The sequence below is a fragment of the Onychostruthus taczanowskii genome, unplaced genomic scaffold (genome assembly GCF_017590055.1).
Source record: "Onychostruthus taczanowskii isolate IOZ18803 unplaced genomic scaffold, ASM1759005v1 scaffold2, whole genome shotgun sequence".
NCBI lineage: Eukaryota > Metazoa > Chordata > Aves > Passeriformes > Passeridae > Onychostruthus > Onychostruthus taczanowskii.
Window position 1 is genome coordinate 24722698 of NW_024499239.1, and position 14460 is coordinate 24737157.

General features: G+C 42.6%; 1 protein-coding gene across 4 annotated transcripts in view; it reads left to right on the top strand.

Moving 5' to 3' along the window:
• The first annotated feature begins 617 nt into the window (after positions 1-617).
• KDM3A (lysine demethylase 3A) overlaps positions 618-14460 on the top strand; it is a 29780-nt gene continuing 15937 nt past the window's right edge. The window contains exons 1-10 of one of the 4 annotated variants that reach the window (XM_041403114.1): positions 618-1104; positions 1630-1818; positions 4254-4403; positions 6555-6665; positions 8179-8281; positions 8929-9053; positions 9538-9610; positions 9691-9779; positions 11931-12082; positions 13064-13635. In XM_041403114.1, coding sequence (XP_041259048.1) covers positions 1648-1818; positions 4254-4403; positions 6555-6665; positions 8179-8281; positions 8929-9053; positions 9538-9610; positions 9691-9779; positions 11931-12082; positions 13064-13635 — 1546 coding nt within the window. In that variant the 5' untranslated portion in view covers positions 618-1104; positions 1630-1647. The other 3 variants (XM_041403113.1, XM_041403115.1, XM_041403112.1) reach the window with 3 other exon arrangements.

Sequence of the window (14460 nt, forward strand, 5' to 3'; positions counted from 1 at the left end):
CACAGACGTCTCTGGTGATGGAAGGAACCTGGAGAAAGCAAAAACTGAGCAGCGTGAGACTTCAGTAAACTGGATGAGTCAACAGCTTCTTTGCCTTGGCTACTTTCTGCACTTTTGTTTTTTTTCTCCCATGTGCTCTGGTGGGAAAGTCTTAAAGCAGCGTGTGTCTTTTTGGGTCACTGCTGAACAGCACCACCCAGATTCATGTCATATTCTCTGTTTAACTCCTTGGTTCTCATTGGGAATTGCTTTAAACTGAAACGCAATAGGTTTAGATGAGATATAAGGAAGAAATTCTTCCCTATGAGGGCAGCAACACACTACAACCCTTCCAACCCAAACCAGTTATGATTCTGTAATCTTGCCTTGTTACTTGTAACAACACACAGGTCTCATGTTAAAGGCACGAGCTGGTGGAAGCCATTTGCTTTTAGATGCCACTACACAACCTCCATCAACCGCAACTGGAGCACCTCCACAACCTGCTGTCCTCCCCAGGAACCTCGGGCACATTGTTATTTTGTGATATTTCACCCTGTTCCCTGTCCCGCGCCCCGCAGGACCCTCCTGCCCCCATTTCCCTCAGCATGACAAGATGGCGGCCTGTGGGCCACCCGCAGGTGCTGGCCCCGCCCCGTGCGCATGCGCAAAGACTCCCCACAGGTGCCACCGCCCCCTGTGCTATATCTGAGTACGCCGCGAGCCGCACGTATAAGGGACCGTATCACGCCCTCTGGCCTCGCTTCGATCCCTCCGCCGTCTCTAAAGGCAGTTCCAGTAGCTGGAGGCTCGGCGCTCCCGAGGCAGGAACACGGACCTAGAGAGACGCCCCGGCCCTTTCCGAGCGCGTTCGTGCCTCCCTTGGGGCTCGGCTGCGGGCGCTCCGCGGGCTGGCCCCGAGGGACTCCTTCCCTCGAAGCTCAAGCGGAAGGATATATCGTTTTTATTTTTTTATCCGCCATCTGCTGAGCAACGGTTTCGGGGGTGTGGCCAGGCGCGCGGGCCCCGCCCCTCCGGGCCAATCGCGGCGGGAGACTCGCTGCCGGCCCCGCCCCGCTGGCGCGGCGCAGCCAATAGAGGCGCGGGACGGGGGCGCGCGCACGGGTGAGGGGGCGTGTGCGCGGCGCGGCTCCGACAGTGTCGCTTGGCCGCGGCGGCGGTCGGTGCGGGGGGGTGGAGGGGAGCGGGACCCGTGCCCGGTGTGACTGCGGGGTGCGCCGGCAGCGGGGCCGGGGGGGAAGCAGGTGAGGGCAAGGGCAGGGCTGGAGGTCTGCCCGGGTGGGCAGGCCGGGGTGTTGGTGAGGCGGAAGGAGCTTGGCCTGGTCGCCTGCTCCCTCCCTTCGGCTGCCGCCCGGCGCTCTGACTCCTCGGAGGAGGAAACAAAGAGGCGGCGGGGGTGGGAATAGCCGGGAGCTGCGCTGCAGCCTTTCTGGAAATACCTTCTGGTGTTTCCTTCCACCCACCCTCGCTGAGTAGTGATTAACAGGACCGTGGGCGGGGGGCGACCTGTGGGGGTCCGGCTGGAGCCGCTTGGAGAAGCGGGGCGGGCGGCCGGGAGAGGAAGGAGGAAGCGCTCCCCGCCCTGCCCTGTGTGTTTCTCTCCTCCTTCCGTCGCTTTCCTCGCTGAAGGCCTCCCGATGAGTTAAAATGGTGCTGAGGCTCGAGGGGAGCTGGTCGCTGCTCGTAGGGAAGAGGTTCCTCTGCCTGTCGGAAGAGGAGGACAGGACGTGGGACGCCAGCCTCATCTCGGAATGGCCCTGGAAGTCGGGCAGGATCCGGGCAGTGTCACACACGGACATATCCAAACAAGATCTGAAGGTAACCGGGAACTTTCCGAGAGTCCTGCTAAACCGAGAGTGTGACGGGGGAAGTTGGTGTGGCTGTGTGTACACGTGTGTGCACATGCTGCTCCCGGGGGCTGAGCAGACTCCGTCTTGGCCCACACTTTTGGAAGCGTGCACCCCTGCCCAGGTCCCCGATGGGCTTGTACTGATGCCGCAAATTATCTCTAACTAATTATAAATGTGCTTTCTTCCACTGGCATTTTGAAAAGCAGGTTTTTACCGCACCCACTGTGCCTATGGTTTATTTCCTAAAGGTAATTTAAGGTCTTGCCACCTGTGAACAGGTTTTTGCCCCCGGAGTTGAAACCGAAACCCTCCAGTGCTTTGGGATTGGTGACTTTCCTTTCCTGCTCTTGAAGTCACGAACAACTACTTGGGTTTTAAAGTCATACCAAATTCATGCCTGGTGCTGGAGGTCCTCGGACTCTTCTTGCATGGTGGCCTCTTCTTATTAATGATTACCGAGTGGGTTTTTGGACACATAGGTACTGCGAGTGTGGTGTAATTGCTTTGCTGTGTATTTTGTGTGGGAGTCAAGCGAAGTTTACGGTTCGGCTGTGAAGTTATTAAGGGACTTTATTTGGCATCTGTAGACATTAGAAGTACTCAGCCATGTCTGGACACTTGCTAGGGTATGAACTGAGTGCTTGCTTCCCAAGGACAAAACTCCATTGTAGCAGCGGCATCTTGTGCTTGTTTCCACAGAAGACTTCGATGGCTGTCCTGTGACAGCAAGAACAGCACCATCTTCCCCTTTTAACTGTCTCCTTTTTTGATGAGACTTTAGTGACGTCTCATTAACTGACTTGTCAAACAAAATGTAACTTTGGATGTTTCTAACTCTTTCTTGAGAGCGTAAACTTTGTTATCAGCTTGTTGTTGTGGATCTGCGGCGGGGGTGGAGCTTTGTCCCTTTTCGGGCGCGGGGCTGTGCCCTGTGCCGTGCTGGTAGTGAGGAGGAGGTTCTTGCTGCGGAAAACTCTTAGGGACTTTGTCCTCAAAGGAGAAGCAGCAGGTGCTGATGGGGTCTCTATTGTGAGCTTTGTAGCTGGTTACGGTTCTGCCAGAAGCGATTGACTTGATGTGTTCTCCAGCTGAAGTGTAAAGAAGTTGCAGAATGGGCAATGGAGGTGTGGAGAGCTTTGTACCAAAACACATCCCATCTCCTTTCCTCTCCGAGTTCTGTACAAGCATCATAGACCCGAAAAAATAAAGGCCTGAGATGGGGATTTAAGTATTAATCCTGTAAAAGAGTAGAAGTATTCATTTCAATTTTTATTTTATATAGAAGGCCTGTCAACTGCTGTTGAAATTAGTTTCTCAACTGTGTTTTCGTGTGTGTGCAGTAGACAAAACAAGCCATTCTGGTTCTGGTTGTTATTTGCTTATCTCTTTCATTGTTTCTCTGCACCTCAAAATTACCAAGTTCATTTCTGCACCCATTAGTTCGATGACTCCTGGCTGTGGTAATGCTGTTTGTGTGCATGTTTTCACTTGCCTTTCCCCTGAGAGGGATGATAAAACTCCAGGAAATGTTTCTGAGATTGACTCAATTGAGATTTCTGTGTTGCTTGTTAAATGCAGTTAGGCTGGATTGCCGTATTCTTTGGGAAAAAGAAATGTTTTTTCTAAGAGCAGAGTCCTCTACCAAGATGTTCCAATTCCTGTATTCAGGCCAAGTTGTATTTGTGGTCTTTCTCAACAACTTGCTGATCTCCCATGTTGCCTTTGAAATTAGGGTAATACTATCCCAAAGACATTGGTCAAGCCATCATATTTTTATCATGAAATTGCTTTCCTCTTGAAAAATCTGCGTAGTTGTTTCTGAAATCCACAAGGATAAATAGTAGTTAAAAGCAGTCAAGAAGTGACCTTCACATTACATAATTTGATCATCTTTGCTGTCCTACTGTCATTTATGCTTTCAATAAGTTGGCTGAAATTATTCTATGGGATTGGTATTTTTAAAGTAATTCTGGAAAAAACCAGCTTGTTTATTCTAGTGCTCTAGAGTTTGTGGAAAATCCATGTGCCACTACTGTGGCAGTCCTTTAGCTTTAGTGGACTTTTTTAGGGAGGGGTGTGTATATTTTTCCCTGCTTGTAAACACCAGTGACACTGTTAACCTATTTAACTATCTTTAAGCAGCATAAAATTTTCTGAGATGGGAAGTTGTAAAGTTAAATGTCAGTACTATTATTTTATGTGACAGTAATAATGATAAACAAATTAACATTGACTGTCACTTATAAAATACTGGGTCAACCTTGGATGCTTTAGTGATTGCTTGGTTATGTGACAGGCAGTAATCATGCTGGAATTATAAGTACATTTAATGTTTTGGGGTTTTTTATTAAATTGTCTGAATTTTATAGGTAGTCACTCTCTCACTTTGGTTCCTTCCTGCAGATTTGTGTAGAATTTGATGACGAATCATGGGAGAAGCGAAGGTGGATAGAAGTCTACAGCCGGATGATGATAGCATTCCTGGTGGAGCAAAAGCTGGTGCTGGCTGAAAGGAAAACCCAGTCCATGCCTCCTGTCCAGTGGCCTGCAATGGCAAGTACACTCTTGGCTTGAGTCACTTGGGTTCTGCAGTTCCACCTTCTGGGACAGCGTTGTCACCAGTGTGAATTCCTCCAGTGCAGCCTCACTCCTGGGTGTCTTGGGAAGGGAGAAAATCTTCGTGTACCTTGAGCTGATAGAGCTCAGCAGCATTTGGAGTTGGTGGACACAAGGATGTGTTTTTATGGCTTTGCTTCTCTCTCAAACCACTGTTCTGTACATTGTTAATTCATTCTCCCTCTAGTCGTGTGTTTTGTTTCTTCTTCCATTAAATTCCTCTTAAAAATAGAGAGAAAAAGTGTATATGATAGGTTTCTAAGGATAGCCTGTGTTTTTATTTTAAGTTTTTGACTCTGCCTCAAGTTAATGTTATGGTGATTCTTGATCCTGAGACAAAAATAATTCAGATTACTTTTATGTGATGCCTGCCTGATACGAGTGATTTGTTAGATTTATATTTTCTGCATACAAAAAGCTGAGCTATACTGTACAAGGAGAGAACTAAGCTTTCTGTACCTGCCATGCATGGCTGAATAGGCAAATTAGCCAGGGGAGGTGAACAGGGGACATTTCTTAATGTATTCAGCCAGTGTAGTTGTGCTTGACTACTTTGGATATTGCTACTCAAGAAAGTAGTGAGATAAGTGAAAATGCAAACATGTAAACTTGCTGAACATGAATTATGCTGAAGGTGTAGTCTGTGTTTTAATACTATTAACTTTGCTAGCTATAAAGTGTGCATTGTAATTCATATTGCTGCATTTTAGCTGGTCTTTCTTAAGCAAAGCCAATCTAAGCAGATACTTATTGGAAGTAGGACCTAATAGAATGGGGGAGGAAATAGAAATATAAATCCTTAATTTTATTTCCTGGGCTGTGCATTAATATCAGCAGTTCCTCTGGTAGATTTTGCTGGCAGCTTGTTTTGAAAACCTTAGTATTTAAACTAAGCTGTTGTCCATTTCCAAGTATCTGAATAGTTCTTACTGGATACTTGTTTTCAGTTTTGGCATAAGGCTTTCTCCTGAAGTGTTTGACATGTCAGTTCATGCAGGATACGTGTTCCAAAGCTCGTTTAGCAAAGGAACATGTAGGATCAAATGTAGGCCAGTCCTGGATCTTGCCTTGGCAAAAAAGACTTTTTCTCCCTTTATCACCACACAGGGCAGGAAAGCAGAGGTCACAGAAGAACTTTGTGGATTCATTTATTTGAAACTTGATCACACCTTACTGGTTCAAGTATATGGGAGTGTGTTTTTGACAAATGGAGTAGCTCTGTAGAACTGTTGTAATGCCCCCTTTACTCCTGCAGAGTCTCTTGTCCCTCATGTGGGGATCTTGTCCCACTGCCAGTGCTGTCCTAACAGGGATGAAGACAAGGAGTATCTGGTTGGGTTGTTGGAGGATGGATCAAAAAAAAAGGCCTTCTCCCATCAGAATTATTTCCTTTTTTTAAATGGGGTACAGTTACACCTTTCAGGCAGGGAGGAGTTACTCTTGCCACTTCTGTTGTTCCAGGCTCCTGGTGCTTGTCCTCTCAGATCTGGTACTCTCACTAGACAGAGGTTTGAACACCTTAGCAAGTGTTTAGAAGGAAATTTTTGTTTCATGTCTGTTCTTCAAGCTTTTGGTACATCTGAACACAACTTCATTGTTGCACTGCAGTGTTACAACAACTATGAGGCTGTCCAAATCATCACGTGTGCCTAAATAAAGGTTTCAGTGTGTTATCAGGATTGCACAAGTTTTGAGAACTTTAATGTAAACTGTGCTGCAGGCATTCATTGATTTGCTAGCTATTTCCTCAGTCTGCCATAAAGAGGTTTATTAGTAGTAGATCTGCAATTACAATTATTACATTAATAAATTTTTCATGTGGACATGATTAATTGCTAATGATAGCCACCTGCACTGAATTCCTAATTCATACTGATATAAAGTTAATTTCAAGTGGAGTCCAGTAACTTTCATTAGGTGTGTCTTGGAAGTTTTATTGGAAACCAGCTTTGTTTTCAAGAGTTGCATGTAGATGTGGTAACTTAACAGAGAAATAGAAGCAACATTAAAGTAATTTTTTAAATGCAAATGATGAATGATGAGATCTTCTTGCTCTGTTTCTGAGAACATGTTTATCACTTTTTTTAGACCTACAAGTCCTTAGTGGACAAAGCTGGAATGGGATCACTGGTGTCAGTGCGCTACCTGGGTGAAGAGAAATGTGTTTTCCTTTCTAAAGACCTCTTGACACCCATCCAGGTAACCTTGACTGGCTTTGTAAAGATGAATCTCTTATCTTGGTATTTAGGATGCATCAGGGTAATGTAATCAATGCAAACTTCAGATGGGTAAAAACTTGTAGTAGGTGTTTGTTTCTGTAACTCATAAGTATCAGTTCTGAGTGTAACATGTCTGATGAAAAACCCTCTGGAGCTGGTTCAGGACAGGGTCACTTAGGGGAGCTGGATGAGGGAGTGTGCTAGGACAGTCATTCACCTCAGGTGACAGCAGTTTCGTGTTGATTTTGAGGATAAGCTGGAATAGTTTCCCTTTCTTCTTCTGAACATGAACTTTGTGCAAGGAGTTGCAGGAATGTCTGGCATAAATCTTGCTATTTAACAGAAGCACATCTCTGCTAATCTTAAACAAATGAGGAATTGGGCAGAATATAAGTGAGATGCTTGAATTATTGAGCATCAGAGGAAAGGTTTTTAGTGAAAATTAGGTACAGGTGGGTTGAAACTATTGTCCCTGGGACGTGTTTGGAAGAATAGCATCTGCTAAAGATAAAGGATTTAGCCTTTTTAGGAAATTATTCTCAAGACCTGTAAATAATCTGAAATAAAAGTAGTAATGGTTGTCCTGTGTTGAGACTGCAAGTAGTGCCATCATTAATGTTCTACTTAGACTTGTTAGCAAATGTGCAAGTCCTTTAGAAAAACTGACAAGAGAGTCACTAAAAGCCAAATTTGGGTTTCAAATAGTTGTGTTGCTTATGTTGGCTCAACAGCAGGGTCAAGATCTCTTTATGCAGAAGGCTTATCTCAGTGCCACAGTGGAAAAGATTGCTTTACTGGCATCTTGAATAACCGTTTATTGACTTCTAGTTCTTCAGTCTTCTGCCTCTTACAAATATCAGAGCAGTGCCTGGGATAAAAAGATAAAACCCAACCCCAAACTCCTTTCTTATTTGCACTCTTTGAGCCTTGGGTGGAAGCTTGCTGTGACCTTTCCATTTCAGAATCAATTCTCATTCAAGACTTCAAGAGGAAAAAATAATACACATACATTATACTGAAGAATGATGAATAATTTAGGTGTAGCTGACTCTGTTTTCATTCATATAAACATTTTATAATGGTGTCTTGACACTGACTGGATCCTGGCATTATCATAAATAGAAACATAAAATATTTTCATTTGCATCTGCTCAGGACAAATATGCTGCTGCTTCTGAGGACTTAAGATCCTGAGTTAAGGCTGGGCAGTTCAATTCAACTTACTGCTCATTAGCAATGTTGTACTACAAGGCTGGGTTATTTTCAGAGCAGTATTAAAGCAGACCTGGAGAGCTCTCTTCAGTCTCTTGCAGATGCTTGTTGTGAATTAGTGGTAAAAATTACCTGCCTCCAGTCCAGCATCCTAGAACTGATGGGGAACAGATTAATGAGAACTGGATTTGTGGGAATTGCTGCCATCTTGTTTTTAAATATTGTGGGATTTTGTTAAAAGTTATCCTGAGTGCAAACTTGTTCTTTTTTTCCTGAAATAGGATGTGGATGGTTCCAGGCTTTCTCTTAAAGATGATCAAAATGTAAATGAAGAAATTCAGGCTCTGGTTAAGAAACACCTCGATGAGACACGCTTGGTCCAAGGTACAAGCATACTGTGGAGCAGAAAACTGGCAATAAATGCCCAAGTCCAAAGGGAAATCCTTGCAGTGTTGGTTTAATTAATTGGTAATCTGTTATAGGGGATAAAAGCTTTTTAAAAATGCAGATTTTACTCTCACAGCAGTGAATGTGGAATGTCAAGGATTGTAGATGTTTTAGTTTCAAGTATTTCTTTTGAAAGAGTGAATATGTAATTTAGGCACATATAGATGGCCTGGTACTTGTGATATAGATCAAACTTGTAGCAATTCTCAAAAATTTTGAGTTGTTTATTGTTTCAAGTAACTTTTTTTTTCCAGTTTGTTGCTTGTTTATGAAAACTTCCAGGGTGTTGTATAGAGGCTTCCTTTTTTAGTCAAATTTAAACTCAAATTTAGTCAATTTAAACTCGAGTTCAAACTGTTTCTTTTGCTTGCCAGCTTTAAATTCTTAATTACTGGGTTCATACCAGCATATTTGTACTTATATGCTTGCACATTCAGGGAGTGACCTTTTTGAAAAGGTAAATATTGCATCTTACAGTTTTCATTTCCCATACTGTAAGGACAGGAAGAATTCGTTTTGATAACTGTGGTAGTCTTGATTCCTCGTTTGTCTTAAGCTCTGTTTTTTTCCCCCCAATTTTGTAGGTGGAAAAAATATCATTGGTTCAAAAATTAGGATTTATAGCCTGGACCCTTCTACTCAGTGGTTCACAGCAGTTGTTGTCAATGGTAATCCAGCTACAAGAACTCTAGAAGTCAACTGTCAGGAGGTAGGAACCAGCTGCAGTGGTTTACAGATGGATATGGGGAATAAGTGCAAACTTTTATTTATATCTCCAGCAACACCATTTTTATTTTTGTCTTTACTGTAATCTTTAAACATGGGTGTCAATGTAGTGCAGAACAGTATAACCCAAAGTGTTTCTTTATGCTGCTGGTAGATTATTAAATAACAAATGTCCTTCTATGAAAAATGAGGGAGATCTGCAATTTTTATTTTAAGAGTGAAGCAAACATGATCTTGTTTCTTTGCTCTCTGTGCTGTGCAGACAGCACAAATTCTCAAGCACCAGTTTGTGTTTTTGTGCAGAGACACTGTCACATGGTGTGTTGTTAAATTCAGCTTGGTATTCAAAGAACCTAGAAGTTAAATGTCTAAGCTTAGTCCATACCACCACATCTAAGATAAATTTATATTCAAATAGAGTTTCACCTTTCTAAATGGCTGCTTCTGTGTTTCCTGTCCTTTTCAAGATTCCAGCTTTAAAAACTCTTGATCCAGAATTAATTCATGTTGAAATCATATATGACAACAATGGCAAATGTGGTAAGACCTATTACTTTTTGTCCTTCAAACACTAAGTAGGTTATTTGTGATAGACTAATCTTGCTCACCTTCTCTTCCAGATAAATCAAAAAGAATTGGGGGTGTGAAAAGGAAGTCATCTGACAGCAGTGGAAGTGTTGATGCTAAACACACAAAATCTTCTCCTGAGGTAATGTCTTGCTCTGTTATATATGGCTGTTACATAATGATTATGTCACTTCTCAAAACATCTTAAATAAGGATTAGATTGGAAAGTAGAATGATAAATATAATCCCTTGGAGGGTGTGTTGAGCCCTTTCAAACTTGTCTGGGCATGAATTGAACATCTTGCCTTGTGGTAATTGGAGCAAAAGCTACTAAGCCTTGAATGTTGGGGTTTTTGTTTGTTCAATTTTTTTGTTTGGGGTTTTTTTACTATGCTTTTTGCCCCCTCTTTCTGCTTAAGAGTTGGTCTGCCTGGTCATGTATTCTTGCAGTGGGAGAAAACACAAAGGAGTTCTGAGGTTTATAACTTTTTCTTTTCATGTTCTTTCTTTAACTGTTCTGTACTTGAACCCAAAACCTTCAGCTGCATGTGGGTGCTTTGAGGATTCAAGCTGCACAAGCAGCAGTTGGAGGTTGTTCCAGTACAGAAAGGAGGTGTGACTTTTCTGGTACTCTCATGTCTACTTTTATTTCTTTTGTGAGTGACCTGCCAGGTATCACTGAGAGATAAATAAACTCTCAAAGGTCAAAAGACAATCTGGTAACTTCAGTGTAGAAATGCAAATGAAAAATCATGGCTTGGCTGAAGAAAACCTGCCCTGTAATTTTGCCCTAGTGTTTCAGACCAAAACCTGCATTTTAGGCAGGAGTAGCCAGTCTTCAGGAAGATTTGGAACGTGAGGGAAAGGGTTGTGTTGCTTCTGTGCAGTCAGGCCTGTGCAGATCTGGCTAATGGCTGGATACAGTCATTAGCAATCTTTAACAACCTCACAAAGAACCAGCCTGAGGTACCAAGCACAGGGTAAGATGCCTCAAAGAAGAGTGTCCTGTCCTGTATTTACTGCTGAGGAAGAGTGTGCAGCAGGGCAGCGTGGAGGAGCAAAGGATTGCAGTCTTGTGTTTCCACAGCTTGTGCTTGGGTACCTTTAGCAGCTTTTGGTGCTCAGTTTGCCTTTCTTCAGTTTTCTGCATAATTCAGCCATTGAACAGCCTGCTTGACACACACAGAGCTGGGCTGTATTTCACATTCCAAATGCCCTGCTGAAGAATTACCACGATCTGAATTCATAACTTGTTTTACCATATTTTTTTCCTTAAAGTAGTGAAGTTATTCACTTCCCATTTTCCAGTCTACCTTCCTTCAAAGGACTGGATCATTTTTCACTTCTTCACTCTCTGGGAAATGCTGCCTTGCAACTATGTTTTCAAAGTGGTTACAGTGAGTGTGCTTTCTAGTAAGGAAACCAGGAGCTATTTGTTACTCTGATTTTGGTGGATGTGAGTATGTGGGAGTGATTAGCTGAAGCCATATTTTTTGATAACAAATATGTGATAGTACTGATTTCTTGTGTGGAGTTAATTATCTGCAGCATTTTTCTGAGAGCTTGACTTTGATACCTGACAACTGTGTAATACCAAAGCAAAAAGGAAATATTTTGGAGCTGATGCTAATGAACCTGTGGTGTAACTTCCCAGCAGTAAGTGGAGCATGTGGGAGTAAAATATGGATGTTGGAGCTGGGGAAGGACCCCCACAGAAAAGCTACTGTTCTAAAGACACTTGCTGATTTGGTAGGCCTGTTGTATTCCTAAATGAATTACAGATTTCTTAGGATGGTGATTTAATTGATGTAGAATTTCTGTACTTAGCACTTCCTAGAACTCTGGTGCAAAGATTTTCTTGCTACAAGGAAGTTCACATCTAGATCTTTGGTAATGCTGTCAGTCTTCACAGTTTTGATTTTCTCTGGGATTTTCAGCTGAGCTTAGGAATCTATTTCTGACTGCCAATTACTGCAATTACTGTAGAAGCACTGTTGCACTGGCAGTTGCAAAGAGCAGAGCTTTCTGTCTTTTTTTCCACTTTCTTAATACATGTCCCTCAAAAATTTAGTTTATTGCGGGAAATTAATTAACATGAACAGTCTTTCATGGAACCTATAAGGTTTAAAAGGACATTTTAAAGTCTTTCCACCTCATGGACTGAGTGACACTTTAATTGACTTTATTAAACATGGTAGGAAGAGTATTTATATATTTTTCCTTTCAGGCTGAACCCTACAAAGCCATCATTTGTTATCCTGAATTTTCCTAACTGTTAAAATCTCCCTTGCAGGTTTCTCCCAGTCAGGGACATGTGCAGTCAGTACCAACTGTGCTGGGTGAAGCACTGCTGGGATGTACTCCTGCAAATAAAGACCAAAGGCACCCAGGCCTGCCCCTGCCAGCCAACTCACCACCCAACCTTGGTGCAGAAACTCCTCAGGGGTAAGGAAGCAGTTTTATGCTTATACAGACATTTTACCTCCAAAAATAATTCATTCTTAGCACAATGAACTCTGAGGTTATTTTAAAGAGCTGTAGTAACTACTCTTCTGCAATACCAGCACAGGAAAGTGTTGATTTGTTTGCCCTGGATATGTAATTTGCTTCCTAATGCCATGTTCTTACTTAACTTTAAGGAAGTGGCCCTTCAGTGGCCCAGGTTAGTGTCACTGTTGCATTGTCCCCATCTGTAAAAGGATACACGGGTGTGGTGCCTGCTTTGTCAAAGGCATTTCTTCCCTGCCCCCAGGAAAACCAGAACATGCTCAGGCAGGTGTTTGCTTTTTTGCAAATCAACTACAGGCCCCCAGTTATACTTCTGTTGAACACCAGTGCCTTTGGACTTTTGTTACCCTCAGTTGTCACAAAATGGATGTAATGATAGAAATAGTGTCACCGGAAAACCCGAATTTGAAGTGCTAATAGGGGTTTTTCTGCTAGTTTTCTCTCTCTCACATGCTGAATGTGGAAAATAGGGTTTTTAAAAGGGTTTTTTTTTGTGGGAGAGGTTTTACTCTCCAGCGTACTGACTTGTGATGCCAGTCAGGAGTTCCTTGAGAATCTTGCCAGAGATGTGCAAATTAAATGCATTTGGTTATTCAGCAGTTGCCTGGAGGAAATGAGAAAGCAACTATTTATTTGTGAGAGAAGGAAGTGGAGTAGCAGCAATACCCAAATACTGTGTGCCTACATGGGTGTAGAGTTTTATTGTTCTAACTCTTACAAAAAGTGAAACCCAGCTAAAACACCTGAAAAACAAGCTCATTTAGCCTCACACAAAACTTAAAACACACATCAGAACTCAAAGCACATAAATAACTAAATTTCTTCTTTCAAACTGTGTGGCTAGATTGAGCAGCTAATGCTCTGATTTGTTTCACATGTTTGTGGTTTCTTTCCTAATTGTTGCCTGTTGTGTTTCAGCACATGCAGACGAAGCTTACCGGAAACTCATCCTTCCTGTCTCAGTACTGGAGTTAAACCACTGACAGAAGAGCTGACAGCCTTTCCTAAAGTGGGCTTCGTGTCTAAAGAACAAACGCAAAATCCCAGTGAGCAAAATGGTAAATATACCTCTTTGAAAACCTCAAGATCTTCATCTTTGACTGATTCAGCTAATGAAAAGGGAACCAACCTGAAGAATACTAGTGAACCTTTTATGAAGGCCACAACAAACTTTCCCAAGGAATGCATTTCCATAAAACAGTTGCAGCATCCCAACCCTTCCGTAGCAATACCCAGAGGCAGTGGCACTGTTGAACTGCAGCGAACTTTAGATTGCAGACCCTCAACCTCAGATGCTCATCTGCTGCCCTTCAGTGAGTGTGGGGTTAAATCACAAAGCAGCTGCATCAGCCACAGCAGCCACAAAGGAAACAAGATTGATGAACTTGCAGACGTGGAGTTTTTTATTAGAAGAAATTCAAATGAGATTCTTTGTGACAAAAGTGAAAGTGAAAGCTTTTGGACTGGAAGTGCCAAGGTCCAGGATAATAGTAAGTGTTTCTAAAATTTCTTGTCATTTGAAAGTCCTTGTAATTTCTGACAACTTAGAAGTAGGTAATTTGTTACATTTGCAAAATTAGTAATTTAAATTGTGTGAGTAAATCAGGAATTTGATTCATTTGTATGTTCTTTTAAGATAGGAATGCAACAAGCTGGTGAAAGACCTTTTCCTGATAAAGGAAGAGGAGTAATCATTAATTTTTAGAAATAAGTTGTTACAAAATATATGCAAGAGCAGAATGACAAAAGAGGTTACAAAATCAAGGTTCTTTTGGAATACAGATGATGATGGCATAATGAGACTACCTTTTAGCAATGGTCCTAAATTTTACAGACATGGTTAGGGGTGGATGTTGTCCTCAACAAGAGGGACAAGTGGTCCCTCAACAAGAGTGGATGTGGTCCTCAACAAGAGTCCCTCTGTTCAAGAGGGGCTTTGATTTAAAAACTGTCATGAGAGCAAAACAAACAGAAACCCACCACCACCAAAAATTAAAACCCGCTCAGCCCCAAAACCACCCACCTTGTTCCTCTTTTCCATTTGGTGAGCTCTTCAGGTTTTTGCATGGGACAGGAGGGGAAAGGCTGTGGTTGTTTAAGGAGCTGGACTCCTGGTGTCCTGCTGTGCATCAGGTGATATTGCTGATTGTTCAGGATTCTGGGAATCCCCCTACATACCCACCTCTTTTTTTTTTTATCTCTTGTTGCTTGGTCTTGGATTACCATGTGCTGTTCCATAATTAGCATGGATACACAGCCAGCCAGGCAGTCACTGTTGTGTCCCCTGCAAGGCCTCACTGGCAGTGTGGGAGGAA